Source organism: Gymnoscopelus braueri (genome assembly GCF_963280865.1).
Source record: "Gymnoscopelus braueri genome assembly, chromosome: 4".
Classification (NCBI taxonomy): domain Eukaryota; kingdom Metazoa; phylum Chordata; class Actinopteri; order Myctophiformes; family Myctophidae; genus Gymnoscopelus; species Gymnoscopelus braueri.
In genome coordinates, this window is record NC_137605.1 from 43,265,691 (window position 1) to 43,291,055 (window position 25,365).

The 25,365-nt window shown below is 40.5% G+C and overlaps 2 protein-coding genes and 1 pseudogene across 4 annotated transcripts in view; 1 reads left to right on the forward strand and 2 right to left on the reverse strand.

Moving 5' to 3' along the window:
* LOC308084610 (alpha-N-acetylgalactosaminidase-like) overlaps positions 1 to 25,365 on the forward strand; it is a 443,273-nt gene that overhangs the window by 29,598 nt on the left and 388,310 nt on the right. The window lies entirely within an intron of this gene.
* LOC308084426 (acid sphingomyelinase-like phosphodiesterase 3b) lies at positions 673 to 3,051 on the reverse strand (annotated as a pseudogene). The gene is made up of 5 exons (XR_013935073.1): positions 2,947 to 3,051; positions 2,014 to 2,183; positions 1,721 to 1,901; positions 1,438 to 1,573; positions 673 to 1,160 (listed from the first exon to the last, which is right to left on the reverse strand). The product of XR_013935073.1 is annotated as an acid sphingomyelinase-like phosphodiesterase 3b (transcript).
* LOC308084425 (NACHT, LRR and PYD domains-containing protein 3-like) lies at positions 4,567 to 14,525 on the reverse strand. 2 transcript variants are annotated; one of them, XM_080427083.1, is made up of 7 exons: positions 14,452 to 14,525; positions 9,270 to 9,365; positions 9,003 to 9,083; positions 7,069 to 7,161; positions 6,401 to 6,482; positions 6,057 to 6,267; positions 4,567 to 5,641 (listed from the first exon to the last, which is right to left on the reverse strand). In XM_080427083.1, the coding sequence occupies exons 1-7, from the start codon at positions 14,490 to 14,492 to the stop codon at positions 4,878 to 4,880; spliced, it is 1,368 nt and encodes a 455-aa protein (XP_080283209.1). In that variant the 5' UTR covers positions 14,493 to 14,525; the 3' UTR covers positions 4,567 to 4,877. The 2 variants fall into 2 exon arrangements, with proteins under 2 accessions (XP_080283209.1, XP_080283208.1); XM_080427082.1 differs by having other exon boundaries at positions 7,069 to 7,164.

Below are 25,365 nucleotides of genomic sequence, written 5' to 3' on the forward strand. Positions count from 1 at the left end.
CTTTTTTATTAGGCTACCCTTCTACCCTTCAAAGGTGTGCTGGTTGGCAGTATAGGAATCTGGTTAAGTGACCCATAACTTAGTTTTATGACCTACAATTAATTAAGTTTTTCATATCAAATGTTCTGTTGGTGCATGGATGATTATAAATGCTCTGTCGTGGGTGGCCCGGCAGATAGTGCCCAAATATGGACATCGGACATGCCTGATGTCAGTGCAAGAGGGAGAGAGGGAGGAAGAGAGGTAGAGAGATGAGCCTATTTTAAAATAGTATAAAAAATGTCCAGCAGGTGTCACACAGGGTGAACCTCCTGATCAACAGGTTTGCACATTTTAGGGCTTTTCAAACCAGCTGTACAATAAATAGCAATTTACAATTGATATTGTCAAATACTTTACTTGCTCACAATAATAGACCTACAGTACTCCAAATTGTAAGTCAAATAACTCAGATCAAACAACACTACTATATGGCATTGTATCAAGTTATTTTGTTATCGGCAAGCTATAAGAACAATATAGCTGTCACTCTAACCCGTTAAAACCAGGAAAGCATCCATGTCATTTGAGATTTTAGCGTTGGCTATTCAAAAATAGCAGATATACAAGCTCACAACGCGTCACTTCATGCCGCGCTGTGAGCTTGTACATCTGCTATTTTTGGGCATTTTTGAAAAATCTTGAAAGTGTTTGAAAAATGTTGAATAATTTAGAATTACGGCAAAGTTTGAGAACTACTGATTTAGAAGGCATTTGTAGAATCGGCCTCAGGTCTTAATTGAGCCACATCAGACTGAGGACCACCACAGTGAGGACTGTCAGATTGGTTAAACTAGGCCTACTAGTTGCCCCGGCTACTGCCTCCTCTCTCTCCAGACAACGGTTGTACCTATCAAAGTCCACTTCCCTGGCAGCACACACATGGTCGGTGCGGCAGTCAGCGTCACAGCGTGACAGTTCATAGCTGACAGAGTTGTAGTCGTAGCACTTCTGAAGGTAGCAGTGGTCCGTGGCCATGCGGTTCAGAACCTGGTGCATGGACGCCGGAGAGCCGTCTGCCACTCTGAAGCTCTCGGTGACTCGGTCAGACGGTATTCTTTCTCCCACCGTTCCTGTGCCGTGTTCGCATAGGTCAGGTTCAGGAAGTAGGTCACCACATCCTGTTTATCAAACACAGAGACATTTTCTGATTGCAAGCATGAGTCTTGTCTAGACAGATTACAATAAGCTCTTTTGTAAAATTTTAGAATAAAATAAAGTTACACTTGCACAGTAAAACCCTAACCCTATGTTAATTTAACTGTACAAAAATGACTCAAATGGACCCTGGTCCATTTTTACACTCTCTGAGTTTGATTAACACTACAGATGTATATTTTGTACACACAACTACATGAGAAAGTACACATACAAATAGGGTCATTAATCTTCTCTTACTTGGACTATAGGAGTGTTTTGGTGTCATATTCAAAGACACGGATTCCTGGGTTATTAGCTCCACCGACGACTCCTGGTAACGTGGTCTTCCATGGTGTCACCCCTGGGCTGATGAACATTGTACTGATGGGGGAGCCTGAAGGAATTTAAAGGAATTACCAAGAGACTTCAGAGGCCAAGATGTGACAAAATGAGAAATGTTCATTACAATGGACATAAATATCACGCTTCACCATTACTCAAACAATATTGTTCTTGAGGTGAAAGGCATGTTAATGGTTACCGTCTGAGCTGTAGAACATGCGAAAACTGTCCATATGCTGATGACCGAAGAACTGTCCCTTGATTACGGGATGGTGTTTCACAATAAGCTCCAGGAAGCGTTTGTTGAAATTAGACCTGTACCAAGACTTGTTACGCTTCTTCTCAAAGACACCGGGTGGAACGTGGCCTATGATATACACCTAAGACAAATCAGCATGGGATTAGATGTACCTTCATGAGCTAAAGAGAAACTGATGCTATGTTTACTAGCTTGTGCTTTCATTTTGAAGTTACCGTATTTATCTTTGTTACCTTTCCATTTTTGTTGGCAGCTTCTGTCAGAACCTGATCTGCCCAGTTGAACTGTTGAGCCGGGTCTTCAGCGTTCTGTGTCACCTTGTTCTGGTCATAGTAAAGGTTCGAGTTTAGCGCCAAGATCCTAAAGCCAGGTTTATTCAGCAGCTTCTCAGTGTAGTACCCCCCTGGAAGTTGTGAAACATGTAAGAATAATGTATATTTCAGTATTGTGCTTTCAGTGATCTGTTATCTGTGGTCTTATCATAGAAGTGTTTAAAATGTATGTATCCATTACTTTCAACCTGGCATCCCTATTTCAGGCATGTCATTATAGGCAAACATTGCAAAAATATATATAGCCAATCTACAAGCTTACAACACATCGTAACACGTTGTGAGCTTGTTGATCGGCTATTTTCACCGCACGACACCGTCGTATGACAAAGTATAACATAGGGCTTACATGGTTAATGTAGTGTTTCCGACCAGAGAGTGTAATGCAGTGGTTCTCAACCTGTGGGTCGGGACCCCCAGGGGGGTCCACACATGATTTTGGGGGGGTTCCCAGATGATAGTGAAGTGACAATTTAAGGACTTAAGTCCTTTTCAATAACTAAAAGAAAAAAGAAAGAAAAGAAAAAAGACCAGTAATGCATCAAAAGTTATCAACAAACTACTATAAAAACAGGTCAAACATTGGCCAAATCAAATAATACAAGAAAGAGGCAAACATTTTGAAAATAGCTGATCTACAAGCTCACAACGCCTTGTAACGCGAGGCATTGTGAGCTTGTAGGTTAGCTATTTTCACAATATTTATCTGTGGAACTGAGTCAAACTAAATGTAATAATTCAACTCATTAAGTTGAGGCACCAAGTGCTTGTCAGGGTGGGGGGCCTGAAAAGGTTGAGAACCACTGGTGTAATATATGGATCCATTTTGTGTACCTTTGATGAACGTTCTTTGAGACTCTGGATCCAGCCAGTCTTTCCACCTCTGCGCTATCTGCTCATACATGTAGTTTTGCTCTGCTGGGAGCTGGCTTTTGGGGTGGTAGTTGCTGAACCAACTGAACATGCAAAATCCCCCACAAAAACGCTTTCAGCAACTATAAATGTCCTCTTTCATCTTTCGTTGGCTCATTTGGCTAGGATGAAACCGTACCCTCTTTTTTGACAAACATATTTATTACTCTTGACTTGAGTTAATACTTTTTCCATTACACATTTTCCTTGTATTGCTTGTTTTACTGCACAAAATATTCGGTGTGTCCTGGTACCTCCTCAGGTGGGTGAAAGAGTTTAGGAACCCCAGTAAAACAGAACATGGTTTCATTTTCAAACGGACAAAAGCACTGATAAGTCCTATCTCTGCAATAAATTCTTGCCTCATGAAGTAATTGACCAGAATGCTATCACCATTTCTGCAGGAGTTCCGCATCAGTGAGGTTTATTAGTTTCCCTAGGCAGGCATCCATTGCCAACATCAGCAGTCATCTCCCTATTCACTTAGCATTGAAAAAATACAAAATGGCCTTTTAAAGTATATACCAATATGTTTTGTTTTGTAATTGTATTGTGTTGTATGTATTATATGTATTACTGTTGAATTGAGTAATGGACCACAATGGAAACAAGCCCCTGGGTCTTTTTGTGTTATCCTTTTAGCAAAACCTTTGAATGTACTAACTGTACTGTTAACAATCTTGTTAATAACGTACTGTATTCAATCAATCAATAAACCTGGGCCAGAAACATACTATCACCAGGTTAGAAGTGTGAAAGTGTTTTGATAAAGATAAAGTACTAAAGTCAACGAGATAACAGAATAATAAATAAATACACTTTATGGGGCACTACTGTAAGTCTTTGTACTCTTCAATAGCAATAACACCTACTATAACAACAACTACTACAGTACAAAAAATACCTCACCCATTACTACTACCATGACATTTCAAGCAACTGCTGTACAAAGCAATACAACTATAACGTCAAAAATAGATTTGACATAAATTGCATGTCGTGTTTCTTTCATATTGTGATAATGTACTTTCCAGTACCTGGTCCAGATGATAAAGTTGGGGTGTGGTAGGATGTCCTTCATGGCATTCACAGAGGAGTTGATGAGATCCCATGGTGCATCACAGAGATAGTCTCCAAATTTCCCAGCATTGGCTGCAGGACGAATCCCACTGGACGCGCACACAAGGTTGGGGTTGTCTGTAAGAGTGTAACTTGGATCCCAGTGTAGATCTGTGATGTGCCCAAACTTCCCTAAAATGAATAAGCACAATTATGGGGAAGACAAACAAATGCAATCATTTAATGTTGCATGACAAATATGCCCAGGTCAGGTGCATACATTGAAATTGTATAATGTACAATACAGTTAATTTATTTGTTTTTAGGATCCCGAATAGTTGCTACCCTGGGGGCCCCCAGGGTAGCAACTATTCTTCCTGGGTTCCACAGATAAAACACAAAACATCAACAACCCACATACATGAATCATCAACAACACATGACATCATTAGGCTACCTCTCACTCAAAACCCAGACTCAGTGTCTTGGGCATCTCCCACGTCTTCACTTCGATCAAGGTCTTGGACACCTCTCCTATTTTCACTTCAAACACATTCTTTGATGTGACTCCAGTTTTTTCTTCACCCAAAGTGGTGGACATCTTCCCTATCTTCACGTCAACCATAGTCTTGGGAATGTCACCTTCATCCACCTCCTTCAGTGTCCTTCGTCTCTTCACTTCAGGTTGTGATTCTTCACTCATCTTGGCTTCAGTCAGAATGTTCTCCAGGACTATTGCAGAGATGAAACAGAACACTGGTATGTGGCACATGATGTGCAGGCTCCTGGTTGTCTTAATATGTGCAACAATTTGGTTGGCCAACGTCTTTGAAACCTCTGACTTCGGTCACCCGGTCCACACACTCAGAAGGGATCTTATTCGCTGCCGCGGGCCGAGATGTTATCCAGATGTGGGCAGAAGGCAGCAGGTTACCTTGAATAAGGTTTGTCAGCAGGGCATCCACGGTCGTTGGCTGTGTGATGTCACAGCAGATCTCGTTGCTGCCGAAGTGTAGGGGAAATCTGCTTTCGTCTAAACCATCAAAGACAAGTACAACATTGTACTTGCTGAAGTCTACAATGCCCGCTTCTTTGACCTCTACAAAAAAGTGTTGTATGAGTTCTAACAAACTGTACAGTTTGTCTTTCATCAAATTCAGCTCACGAAAAGGAAATGGAAATATGAGGTCAATGGTCTTATTTACTATTCCTTCTGCCCAATCAAGGATATACTTCTGGGAACAGACTGTTGTCCCAATGCCGGCAATGCCCTTTGTCAGAACAGTTCTGATTTGTTGTTTGTCTTGTCCTGGCTTGAAGATGTCCTTACTTTTGATCACAGCTTCTTGTGTCTTCCATGAAGCAGATTCCATCTGTCTAACTTCATGTTCGTTATTGACCTCGCCACATCCACTCTCAGTGATGTAGAGTTCGGCGTAGATCTTTTTCAAAGAATTTGGGTTTCCCTGCTTGGCTATTCCTTCAAAAAGATTCTGGCTCTTCCTCTTTAAGTTGGGTTTTAGTTTACTTTGACAGACTGGGAGTTCTCCTAAAAGACCTAAAAATATATACAAAATATACATTATTAGAGATAAAGGGTTGTCAGATTGTTTTGAGATTTCAAGAATCTTTTATTGCCTTGTGACATTTCATTAACCTAATTTAACTTTCTTGGTAAATGATTCATAACATTCTTTGCAAATGTTGGCGAGAAATGTCAATAAAGTAATAACTGAGCCAGAGGTCTTTACAAAGTGGGGGCATGATGAATAAAATATATATAATATATAATATATAATATTTCACATCAAAACTATTCATATAGTTGACGCTTCATTCATACAGGTTGATGCCAAGTTCTGTGTGGATTTACTCATATGTATATGTATATTTTAAGTGAATTAATGGCATGAAGAAAGCAAAACGCCCACAGTGTGTAAAAACGTTTAGTCTGAGCCATAAAGAGATCATACGTTTCTCCAGCAAGTTGGCAAGCTCCTCTCTGTTAATGGCCCTAAGGATGTGTAAAGCGATCTTTAGTGCCCCATCTTTGGCCGCCTTTTCATTCCTATCAGTGTCCTTTGTTTGCTGTTCATCGGGATCTTCTCTGTAATCTGGACTCATAAGCCTCTGGAACATCTCGATTTCATTCTTCATGAAAGCAAGAGCTTCATCCTCAAGTGACTGAAATTTAAAAAAAAAAGTATATTAATCAAAGCATTTACTTTTACAAGTAAACAGTTCTACAGTATTATAAACAAGCAAAACACCTGACAACAATTTAAATGAAGATAAATAGAAAACACAAACAGCATACCTTAAATGTGAGAGAAAGGTCAGTTTGTTCATTCTGAGATGCATTATCTTTAGTGCCCGATTGTGCAATGTCCAGTGGTTCTCTGAGATTGAATGTGAGACAAAGAGACAAAATATGTAAAAATAAATAAAATACAAAGCAAAATACAGAAAGAAAGGAAAACACATGAAACAATATATATTTACTTAATCCATTAAAGCAGCACTATGTAACTTTCCTCTTCTACCTCGGATTTGAACCCGGTTTCCTACGCAAGTGCTGAAATCTTTACCATTGGGCAAATAGAGCCGGCCTGCTTGCTCGGGGATAAATTGAATCTTGACAATCAGGTCAAAATTTGGGTAAGATCCTGTATCTAGGTGAGACACGATCTAAATGTCTCAATAGAAGAGCGGGAGACAAAATACAACCACCCCAATGGTATAAGTTATATTGTATTAACTTACTCTACCATACAGATTGGACAAAATGATATTTCATTCATAAAAAAGGTTATATAGTGAGGCTTTAATGAATAAAAGTAAATGAGAGATTTGAAACATTGTGAAAGACATTTTACAAATGCTGTAGATGAACAAAGATGAACGGTGAAAAGGATTTCAAGATGTACTGTTTGCTAGAACATTCCATCTGGTGAATTTACATTTTTATATGTATTTTGGTTTTACCTTTCCGTGTTGAATAAAGGGGGATGATTCATGGACCAGTCACTCTTTGCAGAGCCATAGCAGGATGAAGATGTGTTGGATCTATTTTTTTGGCTACTTTCAGAGATAAACAGAGCTAAGATTAGTCTTAATTTATGTATTAAAATGTATTTATCAAAACAAGTTACAAACCATTTTGAATCTCAAAGCATTAAAGAACAGGAGAACTGTTGCGCCTTTCTTTGTCCTTTTGATAAAGATTAACTGCAGGTGCGGTGGTCTCGAAAAACAGGAAGGTAAATTGTCCACTACTTTGTACACCAAACCTACAGACAAGAACAGCCTGTTGCATGCCACTAGTGCACACCCCCCTGCTTTGAAAAAAGGCCTAACATATTCTCAATTCCTTAGACTAAAACGAATTTGCAGTAGTCCTACTGATTTTGAGAAAGAAAGAGATATCATGTACGCACACTTTATTGAGAGAGGTTACCCTCAAAAGTGGCTGGACTCTGCCTTAACTAAATTAAACAACCAGAACCAGGTTATGCAGACCAAAAAGAAACATTCATGTGCCTGCATCACCACTTACAATCCATTGAGTAACGATGTACGTAGTATTATAGAGAAACACTGGCATGTCTTGTCAGCTGATCCTGAAGGGGCCAAACTGTTCACTGACCCTCCTCTCTTCTCCCACTATAGATCTCGAAGCATCAGGGACTATATGGTGAAAGCAGACTGCTACATACCCCCCCAACAACACACGGGGCGGCTTGATGGAGTCACCGGCTTCTACCCTTGTCTACACTGTGTAGCATGTAAATACTCCAAGAAAATGAACACATTTAAAAGTGCAGTCACTAACAAACAATACACGATCAGACAGTTTGTCAACTGTAGTTCTTCCAATGTAGTCTACATGATTTCCTGTAAATGTAATCTCCAGTATGTAGGCAAAACATCCAGACCAGTCCGCACACGCATTATAGAACACATGAGTGCCATCAGACGCAAGGACATTAAATCTCCTATTGCCAGACACTTTATGGAAGCCGGTCACTCTGTAGCAGATCTGTCATTTTCAGTGATAGACCAAGTTAAAAAATCCAGAAGAGGTGGTGATTTAGACACCAAACTCTTACAAACTGAATCCAGATGGATTTTTCACTTGCAATCTGTTAACCCGGGTGGCATGAATGAAGACCTTTCCCTCCAATGCTACCTATAGGAACCCTGCATATAGTATTCTGTACTAATTTGTATAACTTATTTAAAAAAATCCTTAAATGTTACTAATGTGACTGTTTTAACAAATGTTTTTCAAAAATGTGTATCAAAAGAATGCTGACATGACTGGATTGGATGCATAAACTGCTTGCAAAGTTAACTCCATGATTCAAATGTAACACAAATGTGTAATCCTGTTTTTTTCCTGTCTGCAATTGATCTGTCCACGCCCTATGGTAACCATGGTGATGACCTTGAGTAGTGATCCTCAGCACCTGAGCTGAGGTGATCAAGCACCATATAAAAGCAGTGTATTTGTCTGTGTCGACCATTATAGCACTGACGAAGGTCCTGGGAGGACTGAAAACGTTTTGCTTTTTAATTCACTGAGCACCGAGCACACTATGGGCATCATAAAATAAAGAAAAACATTTTCTTTAAGTCTCGTCTAAGGAGTTTTTCCTATACTTTCATGCAGTGAGCGAGTCTCCTTGTCAGCGAATCTCAAAGCATGGCATCAATTCAGTTCATGAAATGTAACTACAAAATGTAACCACAACCCCATCACATCAGCTGATGAAATTGCATCCAAGTGCTAGCTGTATGAATTTTCAATGCTGAAATTAATTTAAGAATGTGAAATCACTCGTACATTCCTAGAAAGTAATTTTTAAGAAACATTTGTACAAAGGTTTCTGTTCGATCATACATTCTTATGTTTCTACCTTTCATTACTCATATCAGGAGGATGACAAATGGAGGAGTCACTCATTGAAGGCCCACTGACGGATGAAGGATGTTGGACGCTTTGAATGATAATTAGAGTTAATCGTGGTTAAGAACATATCTATAGTCTACAATCTGTCAAACTATAAACAATGGTGAGGAGAACTGACTAGGTTTTTAAAAATGTATTCAAGCAATAAAAAGTACACATTTAAAGCACAGTGTATGCAACTAATTCTCTACAGTAATTCTTTTTTTGTTTTTACCTTTCTTTCTTAAAATGCGGGGGATGATTCATGGACCAGTCACTCTTTTCAGATCCACTGCAGGATGGCGGTGATTTTGTTCTCTCCTGTTGGATGCTTTCAAAGATATAAATGTATTACTGATACTGAACACAAAGGTATTACATCTTTTATTACTATCCTACTTGTCAGCAGTAGAGAGGATAACTAATTGTTATTATGAGTTCTGGTCTGTCAACTGTGATATTTAAATAAATGTTGCATAGAGAGGTATGTCAAGTTTGTAACTTTCGTGCAAAAAAACCCCTGAAAAACATAGATATGTATAAATATTAAATTAAATAACAACTCATACCAAGAAATATTTGTATTGCAAACTATTAATTTGATTCTGTTATACTGCTCTAAAGCGTAAAAATAGCATTCAGGGCCTGGGCCGTAGCGTGACGGTCCAGGCACCCTAGGCTGCAATGCCAGCTTGACAGCATGTCGCGGGTTCGACTCCCGTTCCTGACGACCTTTGCTGCGTGTTACCCCCCCATCGCTCTCCCTATTTCCTGTCAGCCTACTTTCCCTATCCCTCTCGAAATAAAGGCATAAAAAGCCCCCAATTAAAAAAAATAAGAAATAGCATTCAGTGTATTGAGTGCAGTGAAAAAAACGTAATGACAAAAGTATCAGACCCCCACCCCAATCCCAACCCCTCCCTTCCTGTTTATTCTAAATATATTTAGCTACACAGTTAACTAATTCTCTAATGTTTAACTTGTACTATTATTTCTTATTAGTGTGATAATTTGGTTGACTATTTTGAGTTGTTTTTCTTTTTTTGTCCAGCTTTGTTGCTGTTATATGTTACAGTTTGTGTTGCAACTAATTTGTTTTGGTTTCAAAATATTTTGTATAACTAATGCAACGTCACTATTGTTCATGTATATGATGCTATATAATACTGCAACGCAACTGACAATTAAAAAAAAGTTCAAAAGAAAAAAAAGGAAATGAGCAGCCATGGCATAATTGTGCTAGTGTTCACAACAACATATACAAAATGGGTGATATATTCTATCTAAAAAGTATTTTCAGAACTTGAATCACTTTGGTCCGGAATGTTATACTTCATAAATATCATTCAGTGCAACACAGGTAAAAAGCGATTTTAAAGCATATTACATGATGTTAATCATGTGACTGTATGTGTCATAACAAAGAGGACCTACTGAAGTCCTTCTATCGATGTGTTGAGTTGACTAAATAATATTTAGTTAGTTAGATGTATCGGCCTTACATCGGTATCGGCCGATATTAGCCTCGTTAACTGCCATCGGTGTATCGGTGAATAACTTGACTTTCACCGATGGCAGCGGCCGATGTTCACTGACTGTGCTTAATATGATGTGTTTTCTGCAGCCTACCAAACTGCAGTTCCAGATTAGATCCCTAGGTGGTGGTATAATACTACACTCACACGCCAAAGAACCACTGCACATGCGCAGTAGGTACTACATGCGCTTAATGTTTAAACTTTACATACAAACAAAAAAAGAGACGATGTCTGCTGTGTGGGATTTCTTCACCGTCTCATAGAAAGATCGCCGTTTAGCAGTTTGCAAGACTTGTTCTAACGACATTTCAAGAGGGGGTAATACCACCAAGGATTTCAACACCTCAAACCTGAAGGCTCATTTGAAAAGTAGACACATTGAAGAATATAATGACTTCCTGAAAGCTGACCAGAAGCGGCGAGATGTACAGGCTCGTCTGGCTGCCAACAAATCCACCAGTAGGCAGACAGACAAAACTCCGCCGATAGCAGCAGCATTTGATAAAGCAATGGATAGTACCAGAGCTAAAGACCTAAATAAGAAAGTTATGGAGTTTATAGCATTAGACGACCAGCCTTTCTCTGTTGTGGGGGATGTGGGGTTTCGAGCCTTGGTGGAGCATATGGAGCCCCGCTACACACTGCCCTGTCGCAAAACATTTGCTGAAGTTTGTCTCCCCGAATTCATCCACGAGCTTCTGGCTGGTGACATCCCTGCCATCAGTTTTACTACTGATATTTGGAATTCAGACGTTAGCCTTATGAGTATGCTTAGCCTCACGGCACAGTGGGTTGACAAGGAGTTTAACCTGGTCAAAGCAGTGTTACACTCCCAGGAGTTCACAGGCTCCCACACTGCAAATGCTATCTCAGAGGCTTTTGAGAACATGTTTGAAACATGGAAAATACCAAAGTCCATGCTGTCGTGAGGGATAATGCCAGAAATATGGCGAAAGCTATGAAGGACAGTAATCTGACTAGTTTTGGATGATGGCGCACTCTCTGCAACTAGTGGTTCATGATGGCGTTCTGACCCAGCCTAGCGTCTCAAGTGTGTTGCCGAAAAATAGTCGGCCACTTCAAACATTCACCCCTTGCCTACTTGCGCCTGCAGACTGTGCAGGCGACACCAAAAAGATTACAGCAAGATGTCCCCACTCGCTGGAACAGTACATATCTCATGATGGCCAGCCTTCTGGAGCAAAAGCATGCACTCGCTGCATACACAGTTGACCACGACCTCCCCGCAAACCTCACTGCGCAACACTGGGGATTAATTGAAAACTTAATCTCACTTCTCTCCCCATTTGAACAACCGACGAGAGATATCAGCGCATCAGAGGCGTCGGTTGCTGACGTGATCCCCTCGGTGAGAGCGCTGATACGTCTTTTAAGCAAGGCTGTTGCTACAGACCATGGTGTTAAAACAACAAAAACGGCATTATTAGAGTCTAAACGGTTCAGTGAGTACGAGTCTGATCCCACTTTCTTAATTGCAATGTTAGTGGACCCCCGCTACAAGGACCGATACTTTGACGAGGATGTTAAACTGCGAGCCCGAGCAGCACTTGACGCGCAACTGGTGGACACTGTGGATGAGGCGCGCGTGGATGAGACGCATGGAGAGGGTGCTGCGACGAGCAACCACCCACAGCGCAAGAGGGCACGAACAGACGAGGAGGAACAACAGGAGCGACCCAGTCTGCACGACATGTTTGAGGAGATTCTGCAGGAAAAGGGACCAGAAATGCCAAGGTAAGGTATATTTTGTAATCTCTATTATTGTTGTTATTATGTTGTTGTTAGCGCTATATTGTGGACCACACTTGCATTGCACTGCTTGTAGCCTACCTGTATGGATAGTGACAAATAAAACCTCTTTATTCTTTATTCTTTATTCTTTAAGGACGAGGGTGGCAGAGCAGCTGGATAGTTTCTTTGCAGAGGCCCCCATTCCCATAAATGATGCTGCACTCAAATATTGGCAGGAATATCACCATTTTACCACCGTTTTCCAGCACTGGGGCAAATGGCCCGCAAATACCTGTGTGCCCCATGCACAAGCGTGGACAGTGAGCGGCTGTTCAGCACTGTGGCTCACGTTTTGGATGAGGAGAGAAATAGGCTGACCTCTGACAAGGTAGAGATGCTCGTCTTTTTGTCTTTGTAAAAGAAAAACATGCATCTTACCAAGAAGTAGAGGCCCACTATTAGGGAAGGCTTTTTTTTTTGTCTATTTGTTTTGTTAAAGACTGAGGCCCATGTTCAACTCCGCCAGCCTACTGCAATGGAAACACAAGGTGTATTGTATGAAAAATACCAAGAGATGAAACTGTGAAAAATAGCCCTATTTGACTTTGTATTTGTTTTATATTGCTTTTCTTTCTTATCGCTTTTAGATATTATATTTAATTTAATTTGTTTAACAAAATATTCGTATTGGGCTGTTATTTAATTTGTTGAAATTGGCCTGTTACTGTAAGTACAGAAGCATTTGTCATTGAGTAGGTAGTTGTATGGCAGGCAGTTTTCATAGAAAACATTTGTATTTTATTTTTTGTAATCAGAGCCTATTGTGTTGTTGCACTGTTGCACAGCAGGCTATTATCACTGCATCTTGACTTGAATGTGTATGGTCTTCCCTAAGGGTTAATGGCTGCTAGTGCTTTGTAAGGCTGCATTGCAAGCTTTGTTTGTTTATAGTTGAGATGATGTCTTGAATAAGCCTGGTGTTACTGTTAAATGTTTGGCTGATAGGTGTCCATGTCCATCCATGGCATCTAAAGTTGCACCTTTTCATATTTTTCAAGTGAGTACTACTGACCACATTGATACTGACCAACCATGATACTGACATGATTCTGACCATGATACTACTGACCAATGACCATGATACTGACTGACATGATACTGACATGATACTGACCATGATACTGAGTTACTGACCATGATACTGACATACTGACCATGATACTGACATGATACTGACATACTGACCATGATACTGACATGATACTGACCATGATACTGACATGATACTGAGTTACTGACCATGATACTGACATACTGACCATGATACTGACCATGATACTGAGTTACTGACCATGATACTGACTTACTGACATGATACTGAGTTTACTGACCATGATACTGAATTACTGACCATGATACTGACAGTGACAAGATACTGACCATGTATTATTTGCACATTTGTTTGCAACAGAGACTGTGGTGACTGAAAGAAGGCTATTTAGCTGGATGTGAAGCAATCTGTCTTCTCTTCTGTAAGAGTTACATATTAATAAAGAGATTGTTTCATACATCTTATTGAATTTGTGCTCATTAAAAGTGATAAAGGGCTGAAATGATTTAAAATTGTGCTTTTTAAATACTTAATTCATTTTCCTGGCATAAAAGGGTGAATGAATAACAACATAAACAAACATCGGTATCGGTATCGGCTAAATTATTATTTTAAACATCGGTATCGGTATCGGCCAAGAATTTCCATATCGGTGCATCCCTACTAAATATCTCATATTTGATGATTTCTCCGTTTCTTACTCTAGTAACCTTTGGAACAATTTAGGGCTTTTTATTAGCAATAAAAAGTACATATTTAAAGCACAGTGTGTGCAACAGTGGCATTTCCAGGAATTACATTTTGGGGAGTTGCATCCCTAAGGGCGAGGGTCGCTCTACTGAATGGATACGGTGGTGATTGTCTGCCTGCCCGTGAATGGACGAGCAGCCCGCTGGCCACTATTGGTCAGGGTTTGCGTTTTTTTCAGTCAGTGTTTTTCTAGGGATACAGGAAGAGTGGCAATTTCTTCCAAAATTATAAATTTAAGTTTGCAAAATTCACTGTGGCTTACTTACATATTTGATTCATCATCTGTGTCTTCGACCTGACCATCCATCCTGATCCTTATGGGCTTTTATGCCTATACACCGTAAAGTAATTTAAAGAATAATACTATGCATTAGTGTGAATTTATTATTGGGCTACATAGCAGTTGTGTTAGCAACACAGATCAGTTTTAGCTGATTCAAAGCTTGTTTCGTCATCATGACAACAGGCAGTTATAGCCTATTGTTCGTAGCCTGCAGTCATACTGCACAAACAATAGGCTATAATTAGGTAAGTGATTTGTTTTTTGTTAAACGGTTAAAGCACTAATCATTGCTACAGACTAGTGTTTGTTCAGTAACAGGGGTCTCACTGTCTCTTCAGCTCTTTATTAAACAGAAAATACATTTTCAGGTATAGTGTAGGTGACAAAATTTCAGCCAATCAGGAGAAAGTACCCATTGATCAGCTTAATTTTTTATAGTGTTCCAATATGATGTGTTTTCTGCAGCCTACCAAACTGCAGTTCCAGATTAGATCCCTAGGTGGTGGTATAATACTACACTCACACGCCAAAGAACCACTGCACATGCGCAGTAGGTACTACATGCGCTTAATGTTTAAACTTTACATACAAACAAAAAAAGAGACGATGTCTGCTGTGTGGGATTTCTTCACCGTCTCAGAGAAAGATCGCCGTTTAGCAGTTTGCAAGACTTGTTCTAACGACATTTCAAGAGGGGGTAATACCACCAAGGATTTCAACACCTCAAACCTGAAGGCTCATTTGAAAAGTAGACACATTGAAGAATATAATGACTTCCTGAAAGCTGACCAGAAGCGGCGAGATGTACAGGCTCGTCTGGCTGCCAACAAATCCACCAGTAGGCAGACAGACAAAACTCCGCCGATAGCAGCAGCATTTGATAAAGCAATGGATAGTACCAGAGCTAAAGACCTAAATAAGAAAGTTATGGAGTTTATAGCATTAGACGACCAGCCTTTCTCTGTTGTGGGGGATGTGGGGTTTCGAGCCTTGGTGGAGCATATGGAGCCCCGCTACACACTGCCCTGTCGCAAAACATTTGCTGAAGTTTGTCTCCCCGAATTCATCCACGAGCTTCTGGCTGGTGACATCCCTGCCATCAGTTTTACTACTGATATTTGGAATTCAGACGTTAGCCTTATGAGTATGCTTAGCCTCACGGCACAGTGGGTTGACAAGGAGTTTAACCTGGTCAAAGCAGTGTTACACTCCCAGGAGTTCACAGGCTCCCACACTGCAAATGCTATCTCAGAGGCTTTTGAGAACATGTTTGAAACATGGAAAATACCAAAGTCCATGCTGTCGTGAGGGATAATGCCAGAAATATGGCGAAAGCTATGAAGGACAGTAATCTGACTAGTTTTGGATGATGGCGCACTCTCTGCAACTAGTGGTTCATGATGGCGTTCTGACCCAGCCTAGCGTCTCAAGTGTGTTGCCGAAAAATAGTCGGCCACTTCAAACATTCACCCCTTGCCTACTCGCGCCTGCAGACTGTGCAGGCGACACCAAAAAGATTACAGCAAGATGTCCCCACTCGCTGGAACAGTACATATCTCATGATGGCCAGCCTTCTGGAGCAAAAGCATGCACTCGCTGCATACGCAGTTGACCACGACCTCCCCGCAAACCTCACTGCGCAACACTGGGGATTAATTGAAAACTTAATCTCACTTCTCTCCCCATTTGAACAACCGACGAGAGATATCAGCGCATCAGAGGCGTCGGTTGCTGACGTGATCCCCTCGGTGAGAGCGCTGATACGTCTTTTAAGCAAGGCTGTTGCTACAGACCATGGTGTTAAAACAACAAAAACGGCATTATTAGAGTCTAAACGGTTCAGTGAGTACGAGTCTGATCCCACTTTCTTAATTGCAATGTTAGTGGACCCCCGCTACAAGGACCGATACTTTGACGAGGATGTTAAACTGCGAGCCCGAGCAGCACTTGACGCGCAACTGGTGGACACTGTGGATGAGGCGCGCGTGGATGAGACGCATGGAGAGGGTGCTGCGACGAGCAACCACCCACAGCGCAAGAGGGCACGAACAGACGAGGAGGAACAACAGGAGCGACCCAGTCTGCACGACATGTTTGAGGAGATTCTGCAGGAAAAGGGACCAGAAATGCCAAGGTAAGGTATATTTTGTAATCTCTATTATTGTTGTTATTATGTTGTTGTTAGCGCTATATTGTGGACCACACTTGCATTGCACTGCTTGTAGCCTACCTGTATGGATAGTGACAAATAAAACCTCTTTATTCTTTATTCTTTATTCTTTAAGGACGAGGGTGGCAGAGCAGCTGGATAGTTTCTTTGCAGAGGCCCCCATTCCCATAAATGATGCTGCACTCAAATATTGGCAGGAATATCACCATTTTACCACCGTTTTCCAGCACTGGGGCAAATGGCCCGCAAATACCTGTGTGCCCCATGCACAAGCGGAACAATTTGGTTGCATTGATCAGCTTAATTTTTTATAGTGTTCCAGTTCCAATTTTGTCTGCTCATTTCTTTGTCATCATTTCCAATTGCACTTGTTTAATCTGTATCCTGTCCGAGTTCTCTATCCTGATAGGATAAAATTGGTATCCCGACCTGAACATGCATTTTCTGTTAAATAAAGAGCTGGAGAGACATCTGTTACTGAACAAACACCCTATAGAAATCAGTACTATCAGAATATAGAGCTATTTGACACTTATTTTAACTAAAGAAAATCACTTACCCTACCTTTAATTGATACCATGATGGTCAAAAGATAAAACTTTGTTCTAAAATTGTTATGCTGCAGGAACTGCAACTCCATAATAAAATATATGAGAAAATAATTCTTCACTTGTCAACGGCTTCATTTTATTATGAAGTAGGCTGGAGGGTAGCAGGATAGATGGGCAACAAGGAGGGCATCTCGGTTAGGTGTGAAATTGGCAATCTTTTCCAAAATGTAAAAAATGTGTAAAAGATTCTTACATATGAGTAGAACATACTTAAAGGTAGGGTAAGTGATTTACTGTTAAAAGTGTTACATAGCTCTATATTCTGATAGTAATCATTGCTATAGAGTGTTTGTTCAGTAAAAGGAGTCTCCCATGTCTCTCCAGCTCTTTATTAAACAGAAAATGCATTTTCAGTGCTTTCTCCTGATTGGCTTAAAATGTGTCACCTACCTGAAAATACTTTTCAGTAACCTCCATGACTTCCATCTGCATCTTCCTGGGGCCAGTCAAGATGAGGTGGTTGATGGCCTTGTAGTCCATTTCCAGAACGCTCTGGTTATTGATGGCAACTACAAGCTGACACACCTGGGAGTGGGACAGATACAGAGGGAGAGGAAGGGGTATGATGGAGAGAGAGAGGGAGAGAAAAACACAAAATGACTTGAAATTAAATGATTTGACCCACTTTTCACTATATTCTGAGAATGATACTCCAAAGTCATGAAGGCTTATAGCCATTTACTTATGTAAGCCTTTGTAGAAGTGCTCCTTTTTACATTTACTTGCTTCAGTCTTGATCCACCCGAGAGAGAAGTCATTTTAACGTCCTACAGTACCAGGCTAATGCAACAAAGCAGGATCTTTTGGGGATAATGGCTACCAAAAAGTATGACATTACAACATTCAACACCATTTTCCATGATTCCTACCTTCATCCCAGCAACCGCAGCAGGTCCATGGGGCTCCACAGCCTGGACGTGACATGGTCCAGTCCCTCGAACAACGAACCCCCAGCCACTGTGTGTGTGTGTGTGTGTGTGTGTGTGTGTGTGTGTGTGTGTGTGTGTGTGTGTGTGTGTGTGTGTGTGTGTGTGTGTGTGTGTGTGTGTGTGTGTGTGTGTGTGTGTGTGTGTGTGTGTGCGTGCATGGAGGGGGTATATCTCTTGAGCAGAGCTTGATGAATTGTGAGTTCAGAGTTGCAAGTGAATTATTGTGGGTACGTACTCTTAACATTTTCTTCCTGTAGGGTCCTGCTGGTTGCTGTAGTTCCTCTGGAGTTACACTTTTCTTCAGGACTGCAAATTGAAACAGGTATCATGACTGTCTGAAAACTTTATTTAGTTTATTTATCTCTTCTACAGGATTGCAATGGTTAAACTCACACTACAGTAGATTGCATATAGAGCCCGACCAACCATTATTTGACTTTTTTGATGACACTGGCTTTAGCAAAATATGCAGCCGAACCCAGTTATAAACCACTTCTATCCTGGCGTCACTACTTTGGGCGTGGAATTATTATAGGTGAAACCTTTGGTTAAATAAAAAAGTTCAATGTGTTTATTTTTCAAAATGTTTATCCGTATTATTATTTTTGTTTATAAGTTAAATGTCCTCAAATTGGTTTCTGACCCAAAAGTCGGTTGGACTCTAATTGCAAAATTGAGAGAGATGGATTGCACACTCAGAATCAATGCAGAGTAGACCAACACTATTATAACACATTTGTATTTTATATCATGAATTACTATGTCATACATTGGGGTTGAGAAAATGGGCTCTAATGTGCAAGTTCTCCTTACCTGATTTGGGGTTGGTGAGCACGGGAGAGGAGGCGGTGGTGTGGCGTGTGGGTCGTCTCCTGTTGGACTGCATGGAGGAGGTGGTGGAGGGGGCTGGTCCTCTGCTGTACATCCTCTGGAGCATGGCTCTGGTGTTGGGCAGGAGGACGGAGGAGGCCTTGGATTCTGCAGGTCCTCTCCTGTTGTACAGGGGTTTCCTACTGTTCATCCCTCTGGCTCCTTCCTTAGCGACTAGGGGGAAACACAGCCACACAGAGAGTTAGTGAGTGAGAGTTAAGCAAAGTCCACACCACAACTATAACAAAGACAATATTGTAGTTAAGAGAAACTTAACAGAAAGAGAGACATACTGACAGAAGGTTGTAAATCATAATCAATAAAGGTTATATACGAATACAAAATAACATGTTTTTACGCCTTCAAAAGAAACATCGAGTTGGACATCCTAATTCAAATTTGGCTCAAACTATTGGACTATTGGAGATCTATGGGATCTACACTTTTGCCAACCAAGATTCTTGACTAAATGGATGGATAAAAACACTATATACAGGAAATTATCCATGGGTCACTTGCTAGAACTCAGAATTAATGCAATGCGATAAGTTGTATCTTTAAGTCAATGGTTCTCAACGTGGGGTCATGGGACCTCCAGGGGTCCTTGAGGTGGTTGCAGGGGGTCCCCAGCAAAATTACTTTTATTAATTATTAATTATTAATATAGCATCAAAATCAGTTTAACCATCAGCTATTTGAAAATAGCCGATCTAAAGTCACACAAGTTGTGAGCTTGTAGATCTGCTATTTTCAAAGAATCTTGAAAAACATTTCAACAACACAGATCTTGTAAGGGGGTCCCTGGCCTGGACTCCCTGGCACGAAATATTTTCAGATGGGGTCCGTGGCCAAATGGGCTACATATTATTTAGAAGGCACTTTTGATTGTTATGATTTAAAAGTAGCTACATTTAACGAACCCTAGAGTTGTGATTAGCTGTGACTCATTGTCCTGCAGTAGGCTAATGGCGACCAACAGTTTCTCATTCAAATCATAACATTAGTTTGTAACTGCTTACAGTTCACTGGAGCAAATATTACAAAAAAATTATCAACACGTTTGCAGGAATAATGTGTGCTTTCGTGCCAACGGTAGAAAAATAATCCATGAACTAGCATTACTAGTAGCTCTGGTCCATACACGTTACTGGCCTAAATCGCACAGTTACCAAATCTACATGAATAACATTTCCATTGCATATATAATAATTCAACATCACTTACGTTCAGAACGGTCAAGGGACTCGGTGATCGCAAGCCAAGTTGCTATATTGCAGATGAGATCCATCTCTAGTCTAGCTTCGTTCCGTTCTCCTCGTCTTCAGCTGATAAACGTCCTGCGTTGACTCTGTTAAGTTCGTTGATCTCTCTCTGCTGATTCTCTCGGATGATGCTCCGTGTCTCTGTTCTCAAAGCTCTGAAACGCTGGCGTCTCGTCAGGTGTTTTAATAGCGGTGGCAACCCAACGGCCTCGAACTGTGATTGGCGGAGGCAACGTTTCGAATGTGTAGAACCAGTGCCATCTACAGCGCGCGCCAGGTTGTTTACCGCTCCTCTAGCCAATCACAGCACTTCGTTCTCCTCTAGCCAATCACAGCACTTCGTTAGCAGCAACAGCACGGCCAACATTTTCGTACGTTTACGTCGCGTCGTAACTGACGTAAGCGTGACGTCGTCACTGAAGCGTCATAACTCGTAACTACTTGAAAACAACGTTAAAAACATGCATGTGTGCAGCATTGCTTCATTTTAGAACAATTTAGAAACAGAATCCGTGAACAAATTCACTCCATAGCTACCAAATGCATACAATCGTGATACTGAGCTACAAACAGATCATTTATAACTTAAATAACTTCATAAATAATTCTAAGTGCTGGAAATTCAAATAATGCAAAAAACGAAAACGACAACATTAGTAATGTTGTCGTTTTCGTTTTTTGCATTATTTGAATTTCATCAATATGACATCATAGTACTGACATAACACACTGGCCTTAGTAATGTACTAAGGCCAGTGTGTTATGTCAGTACTATGATGTCATATTGATGACTTCAGGGATCTATACTGTATATGGAGATTTGTGGATCTATATAATTGTTTTAATTTGCCATAGTGTCTATGCCAATGTGCTAATACATTAAAAGCTGGTTTACAAACTCACAATGCACCATATCGCGACATGATGTGAGCTTGTAGATCAACTTTGATTTTTTTATTCTAATGTGTTTGTTTGTTTGTTTTTGTTTTTTTATGACCAGAATTTGGGAATTAAGCCCCATTTCAAAGGGGTTCCTGTTTACCAGCGTTGCCATGTCTGCTTATTGTAAACGACTTTGGGCTTGTTTTTCTGTAAAGTCACTTCTAAATATTGGTGGTTGTGTGTTTATTGGACTTGTTTCTAAAGTAGTTGCTTATTTGGGCTTGCTTCCTAACGTTGTTTTGTCATGTCAATTGCCCAGCTTATTAATATGTATTTGTCCACAGAACCTCATCTGAAAACATTGTGTGCCAGGGACCCCATATAAGATTTGTGTTACATTTACTTTTTTTCTCCAATATTTATTGAAAATAGCATATCTACAAGCTCACAACACATTGTGGCGTGTTGTAAGATTGCATTACACCTGCAGTAGCCTACTAGGGCTACACCCTGTATGTAGGTTGAGAAGTAAAGAATACAAATGTTATTTTTCCTCTGTTATCATACTTCTTAACAGAGTATTGACACACTTCATGTTCAATGGAAACAGTGAAACCAGTGTGTTTATTAATCAAACTTGCACATTATGTGTAAGAATATTGCACACTGACACACCCACATGTTTCTGTTCACAATACTTCACATACTTCACCATATAAGGACACTATAACCTATTAGTTAATGCTTATTACAAGGACCTTAGCCACTTTGAACGTCCCTTGGATCATGTCACAAATAGTGAAAATAGAAGCGTCTTATAATGAGCATGAGTGAGGACCAATTATATGAACATAAGTTGTAATGTAATAAGTAGTTCTCAACCTTTTCAGGCCACGACCCCCCCCAAAAAAGATATATATATTTGAACTGGGGACCCCCACCCTGACAAGCTATTGGAATTGACATTACATTTAGTTTGACTCAGTTCCGCAGATAAATATTGTGAAAATATCTGATCTACATGCTCACAACGCCTCGCATTAGATCAGCTATTTTCACAATGTTTGCCTCTTTTTCAGGTAATATTTCACAATTTGGCCAATGTTTGACCAGTTTTTATTGAATAGTTTGTTGATCACTTTTGACACAATAATAGTCTTATTTATTTGCTTGCATTATTAAAAAGGTCTTCAAGGTCCTTAAAGTTTGGTTGTTGTTTATTAAACCACATGACTTCCATTCACTTTGTCAAACTTTTGACTCCATTACTTTTCTAGGAAGGGACTCATGGGACCCATTATTTTACGTTCTAAATTCTATAATACACCAATACATTGATATTAAGAATAAAATGTATATTTTAAGTTCTACCTTTGAATACTTGAGTATTTACTTTCATATACTCCATTATAAGAACATATCACCAATAAGTGTTATTGTTTTAAGTTTTATTAGTATGAGCCACCACATGTTCAAAATCAACCACTTTTCTGTTAAAAAGCTGTAGCTCTGCTGGGTTCATCTTTATGGTCAGTTCATACTGTCACGGTAGCAGAATGTGCTGAACCCAAATGCAGAGTCACAACCAGCAGAATAGTGTTCAAGCAAAGGGTTTATTAAATAAAGCAGAGAATGGCAAGCTACAACTGGTGAAAACAGGCAGAAGTAAAGCAGACCAAAAATGCAACAAAAGCAGAGAATGGCAAGCTACAACTGGTGATGATGGAGTTGATTTCACCTTATGACCCACACAAAGTACCACATACTTGTATAACGAGACAATAAGGAAGAAACCAAACTCAGACCAGGCAGCCAAGGGTGCAAAGAAACATCTTTGTATTCAGATCAGAGAGAACATAGAAGGTTACAGTATCACAGGTATGGTTCCGCATCATCGGTCGGCATCTCTCTGTCGGGTAACAGAGAGCACTAGCTTTTAACATTGTCCAGTAACATAAACATATGACATCATAGGATGTGACATAGATGAGGTTCCGGGCGAAGGTGGACTTCTCGGATTGGATGAGAGCGATGGTTACGTCGTCGTCTGATGATGATGGTAGATGATGAAGATGGTAATGATGGTGTGACAGTTTATCTCTGGACAACAGCGTCCCCATGTCTGGGTCAACACGTTTGACATAGGCTGACCAGGTCACTGGTCAGAGATGGCTTGGTGACATGGGTGTAAGACAGCTGTAGAAAGGATTAGTGTGGAAAAGAACACCGATATGGTGTTCTCAAAACATACAGATAGCCACAGAGACAGCCTGCAGCTAGTTTGACCTTGGCTGGCATAGACACAGAGACCGCGAGTAGAGAGTACATTTAACATGACTGTATGACAGGCCCATATGAGACCATAATTAATAGGACATTTTAACCAGGTTAAGGGACCCTAGACACATTATGATAATTAAGATAAGAGATCAAATAACTATCAGGTGAAAACAGGCAGAAGTAAAGCAGACCAAAAATGCAACAATAGGTACGAGCAAATTACCAGAAGCTTCAAGGCAGGACACAGAGTCCAAAAGTCCAGTGGAAACTAAATACAAGGCAAGAGCTCCAACACAGAATATGAAGGTATGAACTGACAATGAGTGAGTGCAAAGAGTCCAATTTTATAGGGAGAAGGTTGATTGGAGAAGTGTTCACAGGTTGGTAAAGGGCAGGGCACAGCAGCGCTGATGAGGGAGTGGGGACAGGTGTGTAACAGGAACTGAGAGATGGAATGGAATGTGGGAGTGGCCGAGGTGGAGACACGGTCTGTGGGGGGGCAGACCGTGACAAATCTATGTGATTGACAGGAGAGATGATCAGAGGAGCAGAGTTTTTACCATTATCATTAAGAAAGGGACTGAAGTATGGATAGAGTTTCTCAGTGAAGGTGCAGCCAGTGAAAGTGTAGAGATGAACGCTGGTCTTCACATCATAAAAGGAGACCAGACCCTCCTCATAATCCACAAACACTCCCACTGTCTGGAGCTTCTCTCTCACAGGGAGGAGGACATCAGTCGCATACTCATTTCCATTCCTCAACCCTATAGCCCAGTAACCATTGTTGGGGTGCAGTGAGATTGGTACCTTCCTGTTGATGGACTCTCTGGCCACTCCTAGACTCCAGGCAGTCTTCCCTTTAACCTGAACCTCATAGTAAAACCGTCCTGAGGAGAAGCTTTGTTTTCCTAAGACACAGGGAGTGGAAGAGAATCTCTCTGTGTTATTTGGGAGATCCTTGTGTATGTCTCCATGACTCACTTGTTTTCCACCCTCAGACAGGATGAGATAGGGAGGTGCTGTATCAGGGTCCAGAGTTACATCCACAGCATATTGCTGGATCCTCCTCAGCTGTTTGAGCTCCTTTGACTTCCTGAACTGATCAGCCATCTCTGAGAGGACTTTATTAACAGAGCATCGTGGTCTCCTATAGAAGATTTCTTGACATAGTGGACACTTACACACATCACTACTGTCCCAATGCTGTGTGATACAGGTTTTACAGTAGTTGTGTCCACATGGAGTGGTGATTGGATCAGTGAACACATCCAGACAGATACAACACAGGAACTGCTCTTCAGAATGGAGACTGCTGGCGGACGCCATTTCTACACACTGAAAATAAAAGTGAAAACATGAAATGATTTTTTTTAATGTATTATTATTATAATGCTCTTCATTTATACCTACAAACTTTATTCAGTGAAAACATCAAATATTGTCAATTATAATTGTACAATTATCTAGCCAGTCACACAAGCAATGCAAATAATTAGAGATCTCTCCTTGTAAATGGTATTAGAGCAAACGAGTTAGAGGACACAACTCAGACCCGTGTCTTTGATGTTTTTTGTATACTAACATTACAATATAAACACACTTTTAGGCCAGTAGCCACACCAAGCTACTACCAGAATCAATAGGTTATAAACCTAGAAAAGGAAAAATAAACAACAACACAACGACAAATTACTGACATGAAATATACACATACAACTATAAAACATATCGGAAATATATACATTTATCGTCGTGTAAACACACACTCAATTCTTACCTTCAGTCTCTCGGAGCTCTCAATGGAAAATGACAAACGCAGCAATAACACCCTGGTAACTAGTAACACTGATGCTTGCAGACCACTTTGTCCCGTTCAGTGAGCATCCACTCTAT

What these genes read in the sequence shown, in the direction of transcription:
- LOC308084425 (XM_080427082.1), bottom strand. Translation starts at nt 14,492, where the DNA reads ATGGATGGTCAGGTCGAAGACACAGATGATGAATCAAATAT. An exon ending in CCGCATTTTAAGAAAGAAAG is followed by an intron (nt 9,084 to 9,269) that starts GTAAAAACAAAA and finishes TATCATTCAAAG; the next exon opens with CGTCCAACATCCTTCATCCG. An exon ending in CCTGATATGAGTAATGAAAG is followed by an intron (nt 7,165 to 9,002) that starts GTAGAAACATAA and finishes TATCTCTGAAAG; the next exon opens with TAGCCAAAAAAATAGATCCA.